General features: G+C 40.2%; 1 protein-coding gene across 5 annotated transcripts in view; it reads right to left on the bottom strand.

Annotated features, from left to right (window-relative positions):
• Window positions 1–21,032, bottom strand: part of LOC106958499 (solute carrier family 12 member 7-like) — a 26,784-nt gene extending 5,752 nt beyond the window's left edge. For 2 of the 5 annotated variants that reach the window (XM_015050428.1, XM_015050429.1), the window contains exons 1-23: window positions 20,228–21,031; window positions 15,922–16,013; window positions 15,713–15,838; window positions 12,799–12,945; window positions 11,541–11,595; window positions 10,492–10,622; window positions 10,286–10,395; window positions 10,110–10,214; window positions 9,369–9,541; window positions 9,086–9,250; window positions 8,876–8,974; window positions 8,689–8,746; window positions 8,292–8,466; window positions 7,424–7,542; window positions 7,237–7,335; window positions 6,575–6,694; window positions 6,203–6,307; window positions 5,926–6,094; window positions 4,269–4,464; window positions 3,164–3,333; window positions 2,880–3,011; window positions 2,640–2,747; window positions 1,358–1,456 (exon numbers count right to left, since the gene is read on the bottom strand). In XM_015050428.1, coding sequence (XP_014905914.1) covers window positions 1,358–1,456; window positions 2,640–2,747; window positions 2,880–3,011; window positions 3,164–3,333; window positions 4,269–4,464; window positions 5,926–6,094; window positions 6,203–6,307; window positions 6,575–6,694; window positions 7,237–7,335; window positions 7,424–7,542; window positions 8,292–8,466; window positions 8,689–8,746; window positions 8,876–8,974; window positions 9,086–9,250; window positions 9,369–9,541; window positions 10,110–10,214; window positions 10,286–10,395; window positions 10,492–10,622; window positions 11,541–11,595; window positions 12,799–12,945; window positions 15,713–15,838; window positions 15,922–16,013; window positions 20,228–20,375 — 2,901 coding nt within the window. In that variant the 5' untranslated portion in view covers window positions 20,376–21,031. Of the gene's footprint in view, window positions 1–334; window positions 415–1,357; window positions 1,457–2,639; window positions 2,748–2,879; window positions 3,012–3,163; window positions 3,334–4,268; window positions 4,465–5,925; window positions 6,095–6,202; window positions 6,308–6,574; window positions 6,695–7,236; window positions 7,336–7,423; window positions 7,543–8,291; window positions 8,467–8,688; window positions 8,747–8,875; window positions 8,975–9,085; window positions 9,251–9,368; window positions 9,542–10,109; window positions 10,215–10,285; window positions 10,396–10,491; window positions 10,623–11,540; window positions 11,596–12,798; window positions 12,946–15,712; window positions 15,839–15,921; window positions 16,014–20,227 lie in introns of all 5 variants that reach the window. The other 3 variants (XM_015050430.1, XM_015050431.1, XR_001427165.1) reach the window with 2 other exon arrangements.
• Window positions 21,033–21,076: the final 44 nt, after the last annotated feature.

Below are 21,076 nucleotides of genomic sequence, written 5' to 3'. Positions count from 1 at the left end.
ATCATAAAATGATGTTTTATAAAAAATTTTCATTAAATAAAAAAAAAAAAAACAAAAAAAAAAAAAAAAAAAAAAAAAAAAAAAAAAAAAAACACCATCAGGATATGTGTGTAAAATCTGTTATAGGAGGAGTCAGGTGTGAAGCAGGTTTGATGAAGATGGACAAAAGTCGTTGAGTATAGAACCCAAACACATTGATTGTGGTAAAGAGGGGAGAAGGTCAAACGTCTTAGTGTGCCCCCGTGAATTAAGTATTAGACTGAACCCCACAGATTCACAGCATCCACAGTCCCCATATATTTTGTGAGAATGAACTGTAAAATTTTCTGTGCACCATTTCTTTACAAAGGATCCAACGGTGGGATGGCACCTGAGCAGATAGCCTGACTAATCATCCAAAATCAGCACATTTGGCTGGAGCAGGGAGAACAAAAATGTAAAATATTCTCCTCAATAAGCATTTTTTTAAATTTAATGCTACAACTAAAATTAAATGGCAACAGCCAACAGAAAGAGTAACTACGGCTGGGATCGTCGTCCATGTTTAAAGTTGCTTTGTCCTCCTCTAGTGGCAGCTTTCTGTTTTAGATAGAGCAGCGGATCCCAAACCTTCTAGTCCAAGCAACCCTTGTGGAAGGTTTAACTTTAAAAATAATTCAGTTCAAAATATTATTTTAAAATCACTTAGGTTTTTGTTATGTCAAAAATCTTAAGTTTTTGTGTTTGTTTTTTAAGAATCAAGAATCAAGCAGGAACCCTGCTTTCTTAAAACAGAGTAAAAGTTGGCATCTCCAAGAAAAACTAGAAGTAAAACTAAATGTTATTTTTTTAAGAACAATAAGCTTAATTTAAACAAAAAAAAAAATCCAGATAACATTACTGAAACTCAATGTTTCTAAATTGTCTCCATGAAATCAAATTTCAGATTCACTCTGCCCCTCATCCCGTCACCAAGGAAACGCTGATGTGTTGACAATATCACCAAAACACTGGATTGTATCACTAAACAATACCAGGAAAGGTCTCTGTCATAACATCTGGCCTCTTTTAGGGGTGAAAGACCCACAGTTTAAAAACCACCAGAGTAGAGCCTGAAAATTTAAGAATGAAAAACACAAACGGATGAGAGAAAGCAGATATAGAACGATCATCTTATTTTTTTTTTTTTTTTTTTGATTAGAAGATCATCCAAAACCAGCAGGAACCTGAAACTACTGCACTCAGCTTCTGCTGGCACACCCTTGTCAAAGCCCTGCAGCTGGAATGACTGGATTACGTTGGTGAGGAAGAACGGAGAAATGAGTGGAAGGATGACACAACGGATGGCTGCGACAAGCTGCTTAGTTAGCTTGGCTACCTCATCCTCTGGAATGCTCTGAGTGTTGAGCGGCGAGTCAACGACAGGCAACTTCCTCCTCTTAATGGAGCCACGCGACACATCTGTGATGCTCTGAATCTGAGCCCATGGTCAATTGAAAACATAACGTTACTGACGGAGTTCAAAAGTCAAGGACAGCAGAGCAGAGATGGGAGAACGCTGATGCATCGCTTGTTTGGGATGTACGACTAACGGGCCTCAAACGTGTTTTTGTCTTGGTTGCAGTGGAGTGGCTGGCATTTCCGTCCGTCCAAAGCCAAGGAAGACGGAACTCAAGTTAAATCTTCAACTTCCGCCTGTCGCTTCCCTGGTTTTGCTCTGACTAGCCTGAAAAATTTGGGAAACTTTAGAAAAGCCTGATTTCTCGGCTCAAATTATGATCATTCTGGATGTGGCATTATGGTCAAGAGTCTGTTTGTTATAACAGTGAAAAATAATACCGACGCTTTTTTTTTAACCTGAAACAGCTAAATGACCAGAGATACAGCTTCCTTTAAACTTTCACAATAAATAAATATTTTATTCAAATATTTATTTTATTTAAAAAAAAAAAAGCTAGAAACGAGCAACAGACTTCAGGCACCCTGGGGGCCGTTATATTTATTCATTGGACCCCTTGTAAATTGTGAAAATATTACCAAATGTAAAGGATCCCACAATGTATTTTAATGTGAAATGACAATAATCTTAAAAATATGACCTTTGCTTTGTTTATCTTGGTTTTTCCTTTTCTTTCTCTAACTGGCAGTATTGTGATGTTGTTTTGTTTAACTCTATAAAATAAAAAGCTGATAAATATAATAATAATAAATATATATAAAAAATTGACCTTTGCAAATCTATGTTTTAATTTCTTTTTATTTAACCTTTTCTATACCGGCAGTTAGACACAAAGTCTCCTTCCTAACACAGACCTGTTTTAGATACAAAACAGAATAGAGGAAAATACAGATTATCTCTGATATGGACAGTATTTTTACTTTTCAATACAAAACAATCATGTTGCACCACTTACCTTTTCTACATTAAACTTACTTTAAAGTGTAACAAACTGTTGTGAGTATTTCTGATGCACCTGCTCGTTGTGTTGGTGCTTTGAGATGAAAAGTATAGGCAAACCACTGCAACCAGTACAAAAAGCAAGTCTGGAGGCCTGAGATACTACAATGTATAAAAGATGCATCAAATATAAATGAATAATGGATGATTTACTGCTTATGTTGGTAGACTTTAGTAGTTTGTATTGCCTGTGCGATCATACCTCTCTCTCCCTCTCGGTGCGGGACAGGTGCATCTCTTTCAGCATTTGGGACCTCTGCTCCATCTTCAGAGTCCTCTCGTAAGTGAACGCCGAGATGTCACTGTCATGCTGCGGAAAACATACGGAGCACCTTCAGATTCAGGATGCAAGGCAACCAGCGGCATCATCAGTGTGAAGCTGCTGCTGCTGCAATGCTAAGTTGACTAGAGGGGCAGTTTGGATGGCGCCGTGTCGTCTCACCATCTCCACCACCTCCACCTCTGCGTCCAGGCGCAGCTGGTACAGAAACACCTGCAGGTCCTTTTTCATCTGGATGGAGTTGTCGTCCAGCTGCGCCACCGTGAAGATTCGCATTTTGCATTTCCTCCACACCTACAAAAAAAAAAAAAAAAAAAAAAAAAAAAAAAAACACCTGTGTGAGAAACTGCTGATGGCAGATGAGCGTCATGCAGCTGAACGGGTCGCAAAACACACACAACCTGTGGCGAGCACACACACACACACACACACACACACACACACACCTTGTGCTGCATCAGCAGGAAGGGCAGCAGCATGAGAAGCCCGCCGTCGTGGACGATCCACCACACGTCAATCGCGCCCTCCTTCAGACGCTCGTGGTTGTCGGGGAAACGGTCGATGTTCTTCGCGACCAGCAGAGCCTGGTGGGCTTCCGTCGTCTCTCTCACCGTCTCTGGATGTAGAGGAACATGTTTAAAACGAGCCTCAAGTTGCTACACGGCTAAATATCTGCTGCACTCATTGCATAAACCGAAGCGCCTGCTTTTGATGAATGGTTCAAAAATTGTACAGGACGTTTAGGTTGTGTTCACACTGCAGACCAAAGGGACCAAATTACGATGTTTTTTTTTTTTTTTTTTGCGTTAAAGCCATTTAGGCCACTTGGAAATCCGACATGTAGCCGACCTTTTCAAATGTGAGCTGAAGCTGAACAGGCAGATCTCACCGATACTCGACAAACTTTACTATTCTGTCCTGATATGTGCAAGCGGGAAGAAAAACAACAGCCATGACAGACTATGATGAGGATTAAGTTGTTAAAGTGCTGCTCCGGTCGGACAACAACTTCAAAATCGCAAGCTATGCTCCACCGTTAGCATCCATGTTTACACTGAGCACGCTCGCTACGCGTGACGTTACTGCGCCCCCTGCTGCGCATGCGGGACACTTTCAGGTCGTTTGAAGTTCACACTGTAGATCACATACAGATCGCATATATATTGCAAAAAAAATCCAATTTGACAAAAAAATCGGATGTGGGTGACTTCCGATCTGAACCACAAACTTCAATGTACTTTATCAGTATTTGTGAACGTAGCCTTCGACTCTAGAGAAGTTATCGTTCTCTGTTAAAGGCCGAAGGGAAACGTTTTTCAGTATCTGGTCAAACTGGACAAAAATGTAAAACCACTAATCCCCCCTGGAGTAAAAATATATCTGTCACATAAAAATACCATCATGTTTCAGAAAGTATCCCGACTTTGATTCTGGCAAACTCAAGACTCTTGATTGTGTTTTCTCTAAACACAAAGCAGAATGGGTCTGTAACACTTGCTCCTCCGAATAAAAATTCAAAAATAAGATGAACTGCACTTCTGTGCGGTTTACCTATGAAGTTCCTTTGAGCCAGGGAGTCTCTGGCCTGCTTCCAGCCAGCGGGCCAAGCCATGAGGACGGCGTTGTGTTTCATTCCTCCCAGTCCCGCTGACTGGATCAGAATGGAGAAACCGTCTCGCAGGCTGGACGACACAATGACGTGGGAGAAGCCCTTGGTCCGCTCCGCAGCCATGGCTGCTTTCATGTTCTGCGGGAGAAAATAAAATCCAGGTCAAGGAATGGAGTGATCATCTGTGAGAATTAGTTTTTACCGTAGTTTTTCCAAGTATAACAATTGTCTCTATTTAGTTGCACTGAAATTGTTAAATACATTTCACACAGCTTGCCGCATCTCTAGACTCGGAGAGCTTTTCACACCAAGAGCAGACTGTCTGCCATGATAGTCAAAAGACAAAATGGATGCGTCTTTTGTTGCTCACTGTTGCCCTGCGGATGAGGCAGGGTGGTGAATCGGGTTGAGTTTAATGCAGAATTTGCATTCTGCCAGAATGCAAAGTTTCCCACTGCACTCACATCTCTCACATATTTCCTGAAAACTTTGTATGTTGCGGTTAACACAATGAATGAGAGCGAGACTGAGGAGGAGGAGGAAGGTTTTGGCCACATTTCATGGCTAAAAACAAACAAGTTTTTATACTTCATTCTATTTATAACTGACTTGGACATGGAGTCGTTTGTTTACTGCTACAGTGCATAGAAGGAGTATCTATTTTCCTTGTTTTTCACATTATTTCATATTACAACCCATCCATCCATCTTCTTACACCCTTGTCCCTAGTGGGGTGGGGACGGGTGCTGGTGCCCATCTCCAGCGAGACGTTTTGGGCGAGAGGCGGGGTACGCCCTGGGCAGGCCGCCAGCCCATCGCAGTCATATTACAACCATAAACGGTGATGTATTTGAATCAGTATTTTATACAAAAGACCCACTGAGAACAGTGAATAATTGTTCTCCTTTTTACAACAAAGAATCTGAATAGTATATGAATTTTTATTCAAAGCCATCTTTCCTGCTAACTGCAGTTTTAAGTTTGTAATTTTCTCTTTGTTTTCCTTGTACTAAACTATATATTGTCTATATTCCCACAACACTAATGACTGCAGAAGCAAAGGGTGTTGTGTTCTGTTTGTTTTTAATAATATGCACTTTCCAGAAGTTTCTCTTTCACCATGCCACTGTTTAGATTTTGGTTATTGTTTAACAAATGCGTTTTCTAGCAATGACAGTAAACCCTGATCCTTCTGTTGTGATGCTATTTGTTCACTAATGTTCTCTAAACAAAAAGGTCATCACAGCACAGCTGGATTTATGAACAGATGCAATTATTTGCTGTTTAATAATAATGTTTATTAATTGATAATTTATCTGAAGACTCATATGTATTCTCGATTTTATCCAAGGCTATAAGATTAAAAGGGGAGTAGAAACATTTCAGTTTTTATGTTTATTAAGAAAATATTCCCATCCAGCATGTTGATGTTTTGTTTTGAAATGTGACGAAATGCGTAAAAGTTCAAGGAGTTTGAATGGATTAGCAACTTGCGTATAAAAAAAATGACTAGTACGAGGTCCAAGTAGACACACATACACACACACAAAAAAAGTTTTTACATAAGAAGCTACAGCATGCAGAGCAGAAGAGGCACACCTGCTCTCCAGCGATGGCGTCCGCCTTGCGCGTCATGTAGGTTCCCTCCAGGACCGAGCCGACGATGGTGAGTCCTTTGCCGGCTTTAAGTTGTGAGGTGAAGGACAGGAGATGGGGATGCTTCACTTTCAGGTCAGAGTTCAGTTTGCACAACACCAAAAGCTGTGGTCTGCAAAAAAAAAGAAAAAAAAAAAAAAGAAAAAAGTTTAAATATTTGTTGAGCAGAAGAGAAACACCGTAAACGCATCTGGGTATTAAAGTTGGAGTGATCCTCCACCTCCAGTTTTTGGTATGCAGCGGCGCTTCCTCCAGGCGAATGAGAGCGTAGCGTGCTGCGTTTAAGGACAGACCTCTGATCCCGTCACCCCACTCCTTCACAGCTCTGCATTCAACAGGCAAGAATCAGCTCTCCACTCAAATGTTCATCTCTAAATTATTTTGATGTTGTAATGAACTGCAGGACAATCTTAAAGACCCATAATAAAGTCTACGTGTATATTTTCTGGATATAATTCAGTCGGGCCTTAATGAAGAAAAGGCTTCACTGTTAGAACAAATCTGTCCCTGTGGTCCACTTCGACATCAGAAAATAAATCCTTGTTTATAGCGATTTTAACATGATCTCTTGGTCTCGAACTTCTGAACTCACCCTCTGTATTCGATGTATTTATAAATACAGCCAGCGATCAAAATGGCACCAATGGCGTAATACCAGGAGCAGATGAACATGAGGGAGAGACAGAGACTCATGCCTAAGAAGGACAAAGTCCTGCAGGAAAAAAACATAAACGTGTCAAAATGTGTCACTTTCATAACGTTATATCCTTTGCACTCTTTTTAACGGTCAAAATACTAAAGCCAACTGTGTGTTTAAGACAGATACATCTACAGCTGTTTGGCTGTAAATATGACAGAGAGCTCAGAGGATAAATAAATGATTAGGGGAAACAAGGAACAAAGGATGGAACAAGACATGTGAAATGTAAAAAGAAAGGATGACAGGAAGGGAAGGAAGCAGGAAAAAAGGAAATACAGGTATTGGACATAAATGGTACGTCAGAAGGAACGGAGGAAGTGAGAGCACGATGGAAAAATGAAAGAAAGGAAACAAGGGCACGACAGAAGGAGAAGAAAGACAGGAACGAATGCAACAGGCAAGAAAAGGAGGAAAGTTTGAGACAAAAATATGGAGAGTAAAAGGAAGGAAAGACAAGAGGAGGGAAAAGAACTAAGATATTTGGGAAGACAGGATGTGAGGAAAGGTGGAATTCAAAACGTTTTCCCGGTACTCCGAGTGTCTTCGTCTCTCACCAGTGGTAGAACTTGAAGCGCGGCCTCCAGTTGGGAGTCCGGAGCAGCGTCTGAACGGCACAGGCCAGGTTGACAAACAGATAGCACATGAGGAAGAACCTAGAAGCACAAACGACATGGAGAGTTTAGTGATGTGCGGTACAGCGAGCAGCAGGAAAGGGACGGTGGGCGACTTCCAGCAGCGCACATGGAGAGGATGGGGGCCACGAGGTCCACAGAGGCAATAAGGATCCCAATCTCACAAATCCCAACTGTGAGCAAAAGAGCCCAGGTGGGCTCTCCGTTTCTCTTCCCATGACCAAAGACCTGAGAGACAGAAACACACAAGACAAGAGATCTGATCAGGTTCCTAACAAAGTACTGCAGGTCAAAGCGCTGCAGTATTGTGAACATTTACCATTACTGGTGAACCGATTGCAGTTTTCTGTCCAATCAGGCCTGACCTGCAGATTTTAATTTTGTCTGGTACTGATTTATTTATTTCTTTTGTCTAAAGCAGCAAGAAAGCTACTGGGTTGGCAACAGTGGGGCGATTGTTGTTTTTCTTTTTAAACAAAAACACAGTGGGCTGCTGGTGGACTGTGCCAGCATCCCTTCCACAGGACGTCTGGGGGAAACCTGGATCCATTTCTCAAGCAAAAACATATTCCTTTTGATCATCTTGTTCCTTTTGAACAGCATTTGATCATCGTCTATGATGCATGACAGAAACTGTAAGCGGAATAGCATTTCTTAAAAAAAATAAATGAATACATTTTTAAAAGTACAAGGTATCTCCCTATCTCCAGACGGCCAAGCGGCATCAGGACTTTCCTAAGAAATCTGTGAGAATTTGGTTGGTCAGCAATGTATAGTGTAGAATCAATTATGTAAAATAAATTTAAAAAATAAATAAATGAAGACAGGGTTACGGTTCAGCTATGAAAATCCTGCTAGGTGGAAAACTTGTTAATCTACCAGATTAGATAATATTTTTTTATTCTCTCCCTCTCACCTCATAAAGGTTACTTTATGAGAATCATAATCTCTCCAAGTAAAACTCATGCATCACCTACCTGTAGGAAAGGGATGATGCCGTCACGGGCGATGGCCTGCAGCAGACGGGGGGCGCCAGTCAAGCTCTGCAGCCCCGCGCCGCAGCAAGAGAAAAACGAGCCAATCACAATCACCCATGGGGACGGCCAGGCGAGAACACCAATCACTGGCATCGTTTTCACTGAGAAACCAAACCTGGAAGAAGCCAGAACAAACGTTTTAGGTTTGCCTGGTCTTCATATTTTCTAATAGCGCAGCTGGATTTTAGCATGGCAACCAAACTATAACAAATGCTGCTTTGTACAGTCATTTTTCCCTTTTCACATCTACAAAAAGCAACAAATAAATGCTGTAGTTCACTCCATTTTTTTCCTTTTTCTGCACAGTACGATAAGCGTTATCTGAACGTGGTCTTACTTGTCTCTCAGCACCACTCCTTCGATGCAGGCTCCAAACAAAAAGACAAAGGAGATATCTGATGACGACGTTAAGAAACGGTCACTGTCCGGCGTCTGACATCTGTGCTCCACGGGATGAATGAGAACCACAGCAAAGTCAAAAGCAGTCCAGCAACATCAGTCGCAGGAACACAAATGGAGGATACAGAGGAAAGAAGTGGTGAGAATTGCCAAAATCGTTCCCACTGGGATGGATCTCTGAGCGTCTCTAAGATCACCGGATCGGTTTGAGCCGGCCATGATCCCTAAAAGGAAGACATGATAAATGTATCAGACGAAAGTCAATTTGAAAGACTCTAAATTCAAGATAATGTCTTTCCCTTATTAATTATCCTTTTTGGCAGCTGAGCTGATACCTGTGACAGAAGGGAAGTATATCCCAACTAGCAATGTGAAGTATGTGGTGATGTCATTGATGACATAAAACTGATCTGTGCTTCCAGCTTTGACTTTAGGCGTTCTGGGGGAGGTTTTCTTCTGTATGATCACGTTGGCGTCATCATAGTTGCTCCACAAGTTTTCTAATGAGAAAGCAAAGAGAAGGCTGCAATGAAAACTCCAGCTGATAATAATAAAGACTTATTATTTGGTATTGATGATCAGATTAGATAATATTTTTTTATTCTCTCCCTCTCTCACCTTTGATGACGTCACTCAGGAGCCCAGGGATGGCCACGATTTCACTCATGTTGTTGGCTTCGAAGAAATCGCAGGTGGAGTTGAGGTCGCAGAAAAGGCTCGTCACCAGTTCCGTCTTTTCGCACTTGTCAAACTTTTCGTTCTTCAGAGAGCGATTCCCCAACATACAGACGCTGCAGAGAAAAAACGGCAGATTGCAGTGCGGCTGATGGAGCCCGGGTCCCTGATGACAGTATCCTTCCTACGTTAAGTCAGTTTTTAATAAAACGCTGGCTTTCAAGGGTTTTAGGAGCAGCACAATCTCAATAAATGCCATTTAGTGATAACTGACGTTGGCACATGTTTTATTGCACTTGCAATGATTTATATCTCCTTTAATCTTTTACACACACAGTGCCATCAGCGCTGTACGAATGTTTAGTAAGGCATTTGCTATAGTGTTTGAAACCATAACATGCTTGGATACAGTTTGTTACTGAAGCTCAGGAGCATAAGCTCTTGGTTAAGTCATATTAAATATCTTTCCCAGAGTCAGAATCAGACTTTATATGTAAATAAAAATCCAGACAATAGTATCTGTTACTGGTTTCTTGCATTTGTCTTGCAAATAATCAGTGGCGACATTTTTGCGAGCACCAGTAAAACACACCGGTTAAAACTGCTTCAAATAAGCTCACATTTGGTCAGTGACGGTATTCTCACAACAGCACACAAGTCACGAATGTTCTTTGGGACACTCACTTAAACGCTGGCGGCTCGATTAATGTCTTGGCGGCTCCCGCGTATGTGGCCATGATGGAGAGAGCCACGCAGGAAAGAAACACTAAAGCCAGTTTGTTCACATATCTGCAGACGGAAAAGAACAGGTGGTGAAAATGGATGATAGTTTCCGTGCCTTTGTCACTGGGGACACTCACTTCACCCCAACAAACACGACCAGAGCCATCAGGAGGAGGCAGCACGTCCCGTAGAGACGCATGTCATTTTCGTCTAATACTTTCATCGTATTGAAAGGAACGATGTACATCTGGGAGCAGACGAAAAGAAACAAAAAGCAGAGTCAACGAATCACAAAACCGCAGCTGATGACGGCAGGCGAAGCTGCTACTGAGGGCGGATCTACCAGCAGGATCTCTATGGTGCCCAGTATGTACAGTGATCCAGCGAAGGTGGTTCCCAAGTAGAAACAAAGACCCACTGCTCCTCCGAATTCTGGTCCCAACGACCTGGAGATCATGTAGTACGAGCCGCCAGCTACAAAGAGACGAAATTCACAGTTGTGTTAACGATATTGGTCAAAAAAAGACGATGGAGATGGAATTATTAAAAAATGCTCCTTTGATTGGACCAAATGTCACAGACACGTTTTCATGATCAGTGCCTGATGGCGTGTGTGTGTGTGTGTGCGCATGTGTGCTAGCTAATGCTAACTCAAGAGTCACAGAATGATGAACTGTGCTTCATTTAGTTCTACAAGACTTTCTTTTAAAGCTTGGAAAGGTGATTAGAATTGATCAAGAGAAACAGATTGATCAGCTGATATTGCAGACCTGCTTTCTCAGTTATATTTGCTTTCTTCATGTTTGATAAGTGATGTAACTTTTTCCTCTCAACTTCATTTCTCAAATAAAATGCGTCAATCTAATTATTAATCGATTAGTTATTGATTCTGGTAGAGAATAGCTCCAGTTTTCCAATTTCAGTTCTGTAAAGTATCCAACTAAAGTGAAAGAATTTAGGCTTCAAATAAATATTCATAGAGACAAGACAGATTCTTTTAATTCAGTGATTTTAAGAATGTTAATAAAAAAACATATGATTAAATAGCCGAATCAATTAACACAGGATGTTTCATTGTATCCCATCAGCTGCCCAGAAAGAAACATCCCCAGATAGAAATATTTTAAAAATATCAACCTAATTCATTATCTAGCATATCTCAAATTACTATATTTGAATCATTTCAGTGACTGCTACAACAAATATTTTGCTGATGTGATTTAAGCATCATGTATTTGCAGTGTTTTTTTTTTTATATACTTCAAGATTTATATTATCCTTACGTATTCCAAAAGCTACAAATGTAAATAGTCATTTTCAGTTTAGCAGAAATAGATCACGGCGAAAATGATATGATACCAAATGTTTGAAAAAGACGTGAATTTAATCTACCTGGAACAACTCCATTGGTTGCTATGGCACTCATTGATATGGCGGTGAGTAAAGTCTGAAAGACAGAAAGAAGACGGACGTTTAGATGCAAACGAAACAAAAAATGAACTCAAGGTCAAACATTTTACCACCAAATGCAGAGCAGAAATTTGACAAAAACATCTAAAGATTTAAACTAAGAGTAATGTTGATGCTGATAAGAAGATAAGATGAGCTTCACTAACGTGTTTCCAGAGCTGACATTTTTCTATAATTGCAGTGGCAAGTTGTAACTGTAAAAAACCTGCTTTCATCAATACATAGTCGCATTAAGCAATTAATCAATCAATTGATCGCATGATGAATAAATTGATTTAAGCTGTGTGTGGGTTGTTTTTTTTTTAACTTCGGTTTGAGTTTTAGTCTTTTTGTTATTGTGGGGTTTGTGTTTAAAATATCTTCCAGTTCCAGTGTTGTGTTCTTTACAAATTAAAATGTAATGGTCTTTGAGAAGGCAAACTTGTGACATCATCAATGTAATACTTAAAAATGATCTCAAAACAACACAATTTATTATCCAGCAAAATCTGTTGTAGGGTTATACATATAAAGTGACTGCATGGGTCAGTAGAGCTAAACCTGGTGACAAACATATATGTCTCTTTAATATTAATCTTTTAAAAACTTGGTCTAAGAACTCCAAATTCTCCTTTTGCGTGAACTGAAGTTTTTAATCCCATCCTCAGACCATAATTAAGAATGGTATAAAAGTTGCAATAGAAATAAAAATAAAACATGTGGGGTAATTTAGTGTTTCTTTAGTTTTAGAAAACATCCCCCTTACCCCCCTCTTTGGAAGTTTTATACATATTATTACTTTTAAAATGTGGTCACATCAAAGACGTGTAAATTACCCCATGCTTTACAGCTTAGTGAATATCCTTGATGTTCCCAGACCGGCTCCATTGATTTAAGGAAACATTAGAAGCGTGGGGTTGGATTACATCACGAGTCCTGCTCAAGTTTATTTCAGACCTGTCAAACACTCGGTGCTCTGTTTGGCCGTCTGCAGCTGCTGGCGTACGGGACTTTAAGAAACACAAACTTTCTGTTCTCTTTGCGAGGAATTCTTCTGAGCCCAGCCGTGAACTCAAGACAGGCGCTCACTTCTACGCTTCAGCGTACATTAGGCTTGGACTCATATAAGTAATGGTTAATGAGTGGGACTTTGTGGAATGATGCAAGCGGGGCACCGCTGAAAGGATTCTGGAAAACTCACACAGACGCAGCACATGGAAACAATGGCTAACGATTCTAGGATCCCTGCTGTGCCCACGATCCAGGTCAGGCGGAGGAAGAGGATGACACCTAAAATGTTCTGCATGCAGGGCAGATAGACCCCAATGAAAGTGCCCATCTGAGGAACCTGGAGACAGAAACACACACAAACAAAACGTCAAACGTCACAATTGCACTAAAAATACCAATCTGGTCCCTTCATTAGGGACAGATCCTCGTTTGGCTCCTAAATTACCATAATTCTCCATGGTATTGGTTTGTTGATTTGGGAGCGTTTTGCGTGGTACTGACATGACGCCATCACAAGGATACAAATGTGAATGGTGCTCTATTCAAATTCAAAAATACTTTATTGATCCCATAGGGAAATGCAACGTTGTAACTCAGATTCATTAAGATTCTTCATTAATGGATAGAAATCTGGTGACGACAGAGGCTATCAGAGTACAGTGAACCTATTTTCATACTCTTGTCATCTGCTTGTCGAAGCTTTAAACAAAATATGGGCGAATTCTGGTCATGAAAGGTCAGGCATGGATGGAAGCACAGCAGACTGTCACTTTCTGAAGTACTCAGACCAACAAAGTCATCAATTTCTTCCCCATGCTGATGCTTTGTTGCATCTACATGCCTTAATGCATTGAGTTGCTATTGGCTGATTCATTATTTATTATTTGTTGCAGCAAGCAGTAGAATAAGTGGACCGAATCAAGGGGCTGGTGAGTTTATTTCAGCTCCAAGTAATGCCTAACCCCAATATTTTACCACTCTTTATAATAAGCATTGTAGTCTTTTAATGCTGCACTGCATAAGCTGCTTTTCTTCACTGCATAGCAAAGAGGGGTTGGGTATGCAGAGTGTCTGCAGGAAACAGCTGCCATGCAAGCTGCATCCTTAGATGTAAGCCAAACGTTTCCTTCTCATCATATGAACCAAAGCACAAGAGATGATGACTTAGGAATATAACAACGCCTGTATTTTCCACTCCTCTAAAATACAACAATTTACATTTAGATGATAAAGATATAGAAGAATTATAATTTATCCTCACACATTTTGCTTTTAAGTGTGAATAGTTGTGAGGCTGCTTCTAAAGAAAAGTTAAAATCCATTGTTTGATTTAACAAATACATTTAAGGCTATAATGGATGTTTTTGTTTTTTTTAAATGTGCGTTAGGTGCTTACAATGTTTTTTCCAAGAGAAAAAAAAGAGAGAAAAAGTAAAAATAAGCCTTAAACTTTTTAACACGCTGTACATCTGAAATTATATTCAACACCCTTTTTAAAATGGCACCTCCGAAATCAACTTACTTACTGATTGAACAACATAAAACCTTAAAACAGTAACCTCAGCACCCAAACAGAAATGTAGGATCACCATCCAGAAAACGCTGGAAAAATGTTGTTTATAATCTCCAAGAAACAACTGGTGGATCAAATATCGTCGTACCTTCACTGTCACTTTCCCCAAAGACCAAAACATACGTACCATCTTCTGACTCACAAACTCCTTGACCTGTGCCTTCTCTACTGCACACAGCTGCTTCTCTAAATGATAACCTTTTGTGGAGGTGTACTTCCACATTTCCCACATCTTCTCCCGCAAGTTGCCCTGCATTTGCCTCCCGCTTTGTCCTTCCTTCCCCTCTAACCTCTCTGCATCGTCCTTCTTACTCCTGCTGGGCTTGAGCTTTAGATCTCCTCCGAGTGCTCTAAGATATCATTGAGGGGGCGGGTCTTGATGAACACACAATCAGCGTCTCTTAACAGACCAAGAGTTCAAAGTTGGAGGATCTGCTTTTATCGAAAATTCCCAATGTTCTCTGTTCGACACGCTGCTGAACAGACTACCTTTGTTCCAGATGTAGCAAGTCATTTCTTGGGGAGTTGTGACAGCAGCGTTCATATACGCACCATTGAAACATTAAAATTCTAACATTTTGTGAAGCTATTTGGAAAACTGTTCCTGGCCCTTAAGGTAGTCATTAAAAAGGTCAGCTAAACTCGCTGTAAACTATACTTTACTGGAAGACCGATTACTGTATTTGTAAACGTTGCGTATCGGCTAACAGGTAGACATTAAGTCTGATAAGTAAATATGCGCTCAGTGGACGTTCCCTGGTCTGAGTTTTAGCATTTAATTCCAGCAGGTTTGCCGTGAGAGTGTGAATAATAATAGCAGAAGAAACTGTTTTCAAATCCCAAAGTAGAGCAAGAGTACAAGGATCGATAAACTTTAAATCAAGGGAAAAATCTCTGAAGTAGAACCATTTGTCTTTATGCAGTGCAGCCAACTTTGCTCTGTTCTGAAGGACGTTTATCCATTAACTACAAGGTATTCGAGGGTCATGGCACATTTCCTCCAAGCCCATCTTTTAACACGTCTGTCTTCTCTCTTTATCACAGCAATAGCCTTGGTTTGACATCTTTAAGCTTTTTTTGTGTTTTCTCACAGGAGCAGCTTCTTAAGTCCAAACTATCTAAAAAAAAAAATTAAAATAAAATTAGTCAATGCTCCCAAACACTCCCAAGACAAAAATAGCTCAGGACAGGAGGATGACTTTTGTACTCCAACAAGTAAAATATAACCTTTTGGCAATGTGTTTATGACAAGTCTTATGAAGTGAAAGGTTACCATAAAAGAACACACCTCGTTCCTTCAGCACAAATCCATGAGTTCATTTTGGTTATGGTTCTGTGTTGTAATGAAGCGAGATCAAAGTCTACTCCAGAAAGAAACGGACGGTAAGATGCTATTCTCAGAAGCAAGGTTCCATGTTTATGTGGTTGGGTATGACCAGGTCCACTGTAATCTGAATGTGACTTTACTGGTTTAGCAACTCGTTCGGTTTAACGACGGAAACTTCTCGGTACCAAGGCGGAATCTCCGTACCATGACCGCGACCCTCCTGACCCCATCTTCGGCCTCCTCGTGCTCACGGACGCCCTGGGTGAGGTTGGTGTAGTTGGCCAACTTGTTGAGAAGAGACGCTACCATGGGGGTGCTGTCCATTTCCTCCTGAAGGCAAACAGATCAATGTGTGACCGTAAAGCTGAAACAAATGAAACCTCAGAGAAATCAAACGTGAGAGCATCAGTTACCTCATACAGGGCCATGTTTTTGCCTTCATAGCTGCAGTCCTCGTTATTGTTTGAGTTAATGAATGGAGTGGACTCTTTGTGATTTTCATCATCTATTGGAAACATTCAAAAGAAAAGGAAAAAAAAAAAACAACATGAGACGCTGACAAACTAAAAAGAAGCAACCCCTAAACCTAAAGTGACATTTCAAAGACAAAAAACAACCAAACTGTTTTAAATTGTCATGTTTTTAGTATCCTGGGTGATAGAAAAGGTTAACATTGATCTGTATCCGTGACAGTCTAAAATACCAGTTCAAAAGCAATTTTAAACGCTGCTTTTAATGGATCTGAGTGTCAGTAATTTGCAATTACATGGTGTGTGACTATTTGAAGAGCTTCTGGCACCAGTTTTCTTTGAAACAGCACAGCTACAGCCTGACCGGTTTCCTTTTTGCCTCCATCTTTTGTCTTTTGTCTCATACTGTTCAATTTGGTCAATTATCTGGGTGACACAGTCACCAGTTCTTCTTCAGACAATGCAGCTCTTCATTACAGTGAAGAGCTAAAAGAAAATCAATGAAAACTGAGCAGTGTGCACACACGGCCTGCTGATTTCTGAGAGACACTGCTGGATGCACTTTCAGACAAATTGAGTGTAACAACTGTTTTTTTTTTTATTATTATTATTTTTTTACTCTAGTCTGGTCAGATATTACTGTGCTTTGTGCATTTTTCTGCAACTTTTATTTTGTCCATACCGTTTTATCCTGGATTAAAGTTTCTAGGTGATTTCTCAGGTCTGAAATTCTCACCAGGTGATTTTTTTGTGTGCACTGAGATTTCTATACAGTGAAGCTCTTTTGTTATCTTCCATAAATATGTTTTCCAATACTACAATGTCCTTGTTGCATCTTCTTTCCTTTATAATAAGCAGCATGTTTACTTCAGGTGTCTGTTACATAACATATGCATTTAGAAATAATTTCTAAATATTTATGCATTTAGAAAATGATGCTCTATGTTTAGTATTAGGCATCTAATCTTACCTTAAAGAGACTTTAAGAAAAAAAAAGCTAAAAAGTTATTGGGTATACAATTTGGAAACTAAAAAGAACTCAAAGTACACGGGCCAAATCACCTCTAGGTTTATACAAAAACTCTTAAATACTTTCACATAACTTATTTAACATACATAGCAAATCATTTAAAACAATGTCAATTATAGTCACTATATGTTAATATTTCCACATGATCAACTGCAGGTTATTTATACAATCAATTCATCAAGTCCATGTACGATGCAGGATTCCCTTAAAGTCCATCGTTTAGTATTTTAACGATCCTTGGATGCAGAATCCTCTATACCGGCTTCTCCTTTCGTATTTCGCTTCCAGAAAATTGAATGACTGAATTAGTAGATCAGTAAACCAGAAGTCATTTAAATGTACAAAACTTACAAACGTTAAATTTCAAATGTTTAAAAAAAAAAAAAAAAGTTTGATAAAACTCCAGTAAGGGACGAACAGATTAATTTTCTAATGTCAGCAAATTGCATCGAATTAAATGGAAGGAGAAAAAATAACCGTAGGAGTTTGTGGCTGTGTGTTTATTGTGGAACTATGATGTGAAGTATGCTGGAGTCACACAGGCGAAAGTATGAATGTAGCAAAGGAATGGCAGAGAGGAGGCGGGGGCGGAGAGGCTATCGACATATCATATCAATAACTGAGCTATGAGTTCATCATAACCGTCTGAACCGTAATCAAATAAATTTTTTTCACAGTACTTGGCACATTCCATGAGTGGGGAGGTTTAATAAGTCTAAAATCCTCATTGACATCCTGATTTTTTTTCCTCTCTCTTTAGACTAAGCTTTGGAGTTTATGTAAACAGACTTAAGAGAACAAATCCTCTCTAAACATTGCATCAATTTCCAGTCAGTCGGCAGAACAGGCAGAAAGTGGGTCGGAACGAAACCTGATCTAAAGCAGTACCCTGTTAGAAAATGATGGTGCTGAGATGGTGTTTATACAGTTAGCATCTTGCCTAATCAGCACTTGGCCTTGGTGTCTGAGGGTGTGAATATTTCTGCCCAGGCTGAGACTTCCTCCCCTCCCAGCATGGCATGCAGAAGAAAGCAAGAAGCTCCTACGAATCAGGAAAATCACTAGATTTTGGTTGGACCAGATTCTACATTATCCTTCTTTTTATTATTATTTTTTTGATTAAAAAGAAACAAAAAAACAATAGTGTTATGATTCTCTGATTTCATGATGAAATTTAGATTACAAGCATATAATAGTTTTTTTTATATATAATTCCACTTGAGAATTTGAGTGTTTAAAATCACAACTAACTCAGTCTGTTTTGTTTAGAATGTTTTTTTTATGTATTAGTGCATATTTTTGCTTGATGACAAAAGATTGATTACTTTGTTCTACTGTAATTCTACTCTGTATATTGCAATTTCTAATGTTTTTTTTTTTTTTAGAAAATTGACTTAGAAAATTGCATTCATCAGCTGATGAAACAGGTGGAGCAAGAAAACAATGTTGGTCTTTTGTTTTCAGTCAACATAATACAGAACAAAACAGAGCCACAGTTTTCCATCCATCCATCCATTTTCTTGACACCCTTGTCCATTAGTGGGGTCGGGAGGGGTGCTGGTGTCCATCTCCAGCTAACGTTCCGGGCGAGAGGGGGGGTCACCCTGGAGAGGTCGCCAGTCTGTCGCAGGGCAACACAGAGACAGACAGGACACACAACCATCCACACCTAGGGACAATTTGGAGAGGCCAATTAACCTGACAGTCATGTTTTTGGATTGTGGGAGGAAACCAGAGTACCCACGCATGCACAGGGAGAACATGCAAACTCCCATGGCCGGGAATTGAACCCAGAACCTTCTTGCTGCAAGGCAATAGCTCTACCTACTGCACCACTGTGCAGCCCAAGCCACAGTTTTTGTGGTAATTATTATTATTTGGGGTCCAGATATAGTTTTTTTGTCATCATATATCCTTTAATTTAAAAGGAAATATAAGGAGGTCATTTTCACAAACCATAGAAATATGGGTGAGAGTTAGCACAAATGTGTAAATTGAGACTAACGCATACGAGTGTGTGTGGGAATGGATGTATTAGACATGTAAACCCAGATAAGATGGAAAATTAATTGTCATGTTCCTATTTTTTTCCTTCTTCCTGCTCCTTTTTGAGCATGTTAAGATTACTATACAAAAATGTCTTTTGCGTTCCATGTTCATGTGTGTGGTTTTATACTTCTGTCTATATGTTCGAAATTAATAAAAAATAAAAAATAAAAATTTAAATTGTGTCCAATAGTATTTTGCTGATTCGTACACACCCTGAAACATGGACACAAGTGACAGAGGAGCTGCCAAGCAAGCTAGTCGGCCTATTGAACATAAAACAATGAGTAGAGAACAATTCAGTCTGACCTCCACTGACTGGTAATACTGCTTTAAACGTCTCTACTAGATCTCCAGATGTATTTACACAGCCGGACTCTTGAATGCATTTGCTTGCAACAGATTTCATTTATGGTTGTCAGTGTAAAGGGGGATGAAAGCAAAAGCAATGCAGGCTAGACTTTTCATATTTATATTTGAAAGCAGAACGCACAATTTTCCTTGCGCTGCATTGTGTTGGCCTATAAAAATCCCAATAAATACATTGAAATTCATGGTTTGTGACAAAACGTAAAACGCTCAAGGGGTATGAAACCTGTAAACAATACATGTTCTCATGCTCCTAATGTTCCCCAAGCTGGGATACATTCTCTGGGGATCTAATCATTTCGGCTTTTGTCAGAGGATTTGTTTACAAGTCAGGAAATTTTGTAGCAAACTCTGTTTTACAGGAAAAGCATTTGGAGCTCATGAATAGGAAAAAAAAAAATCTATGTGGGTTAAGCAAGTTTTATGAAAACTGCTGATGAAACTTCTTTCATAGTAGTTGAAGCTTGTGATGAAGCTAAAACAATCACTTAGGACTGCAATAACCAGACAACACATGGGCCCTCCGCCCAGCCACATCATTCAAGCTCAGTGCAAGTTCCAGCTGGTTGAGCTCTTTAAACTCCTGTCCTCCGTGTATAAAGCATGTGCATGTTACGGCTTGTGTTCGCCGATGTCGGAGGTTTTCCGTCTCTATATCCTTACTCACAGAATCACTCTCTAACTTTATCATACGTGCACACTTTGTCTTTTCTTATCTCGGCGCCTCCTGGGAGGGAACACTCCTCTGTTTCAGCAGAACCCTCCTTTAGTTTAGTTTAGCACCAAGCAGACATGCCGTCTTACCTGGTTCGGGTTCCTGGGAATTGCTAACATCCCCCTCTTCCTGGAAGACTCTGTCCAGACTGATCGGTCTGCCTTCTCCAGCCGCAGCTCCACTGCTGCTGCCATCCCCCATGTCCTCAACTTTTACCACAGTGAAGTTTGTGGGCATCTTGGTTCCTCAGTCAGGTGTCAAAAAATGAAGAAAGAAAGAAAGAAAGAAAGTGGGCAGAGGCTTGATGGAAGTGGCCTCTGCCACAAAGGATAATTTCCAAAGAGAGTCCAGAACCCTTTCGGGGGAGGGGGCTGATGAAAAGTGTTAAATCTTCAGTGTCACCACAACATGGCAAATATTACAAAATTTTCTATTTGGAAACGTCCTCTAAGCTAGGGGGCGAGAGTCCTGCTTCCTGCCCATCAGACAGACCAAAGTCCTCCACTGTATCGTCACTCCTTGTTGTTTTCCCTCCCTTTTCTCCCCCCCACTCCCTGAAGACCTAAGATTGCCCCATGTGACCATCTATTTACCATTTGAACAGAGTCCTGACATGCAGAGCACAGGAGCTCCTCCCTCTCTCTCTCTCTCTCTCTCTCTCTCTTTCGCACCTTTGGAAAACCAAAAACTACCGAATCTGACTCCACTGTCTGTACGAGAGCCAAACAAGTCAACAGTTGACAGAAGAGTGACAGAAATCCCTCTCAGAGAGAAAAATACAAGTGAAAAAAAAAATAGCTTCTCCAGTCCAGATGCTTTGCTTCTTAAGTTCTTCCCTCTACCTTCGGACTGACGAATTTCTTCTTGGCTTCTCTCCTGTTGAAAAAGAAAAAAAAATGGGTGTTAACTTTTCCACAGTGCATTCTGGGAAACAGTGA

Source organism: Poecilia latipinna, unplaced genomic scaffold (assembly GCF_001443285.1).
Source record: "Poecilia latipinna isolate Pla-1442-1.1 unplaced genomic scaffold, P_latipinna-1.0 Scaffold990, whole genome shotgun sequence".
Classification (NCBI taxonomy): domain Eukaryota; kingdom Metazoa; phylum Chordata; class Actinopteri; order Cyprinodontiformes; family Poeciliidae; genus Poecilia; species Poecilia latipinna.
Note: the sequence above shows the minus strand (reverse complement) of the source record. Positions and strands in the feature narration are given on the sequence as shown.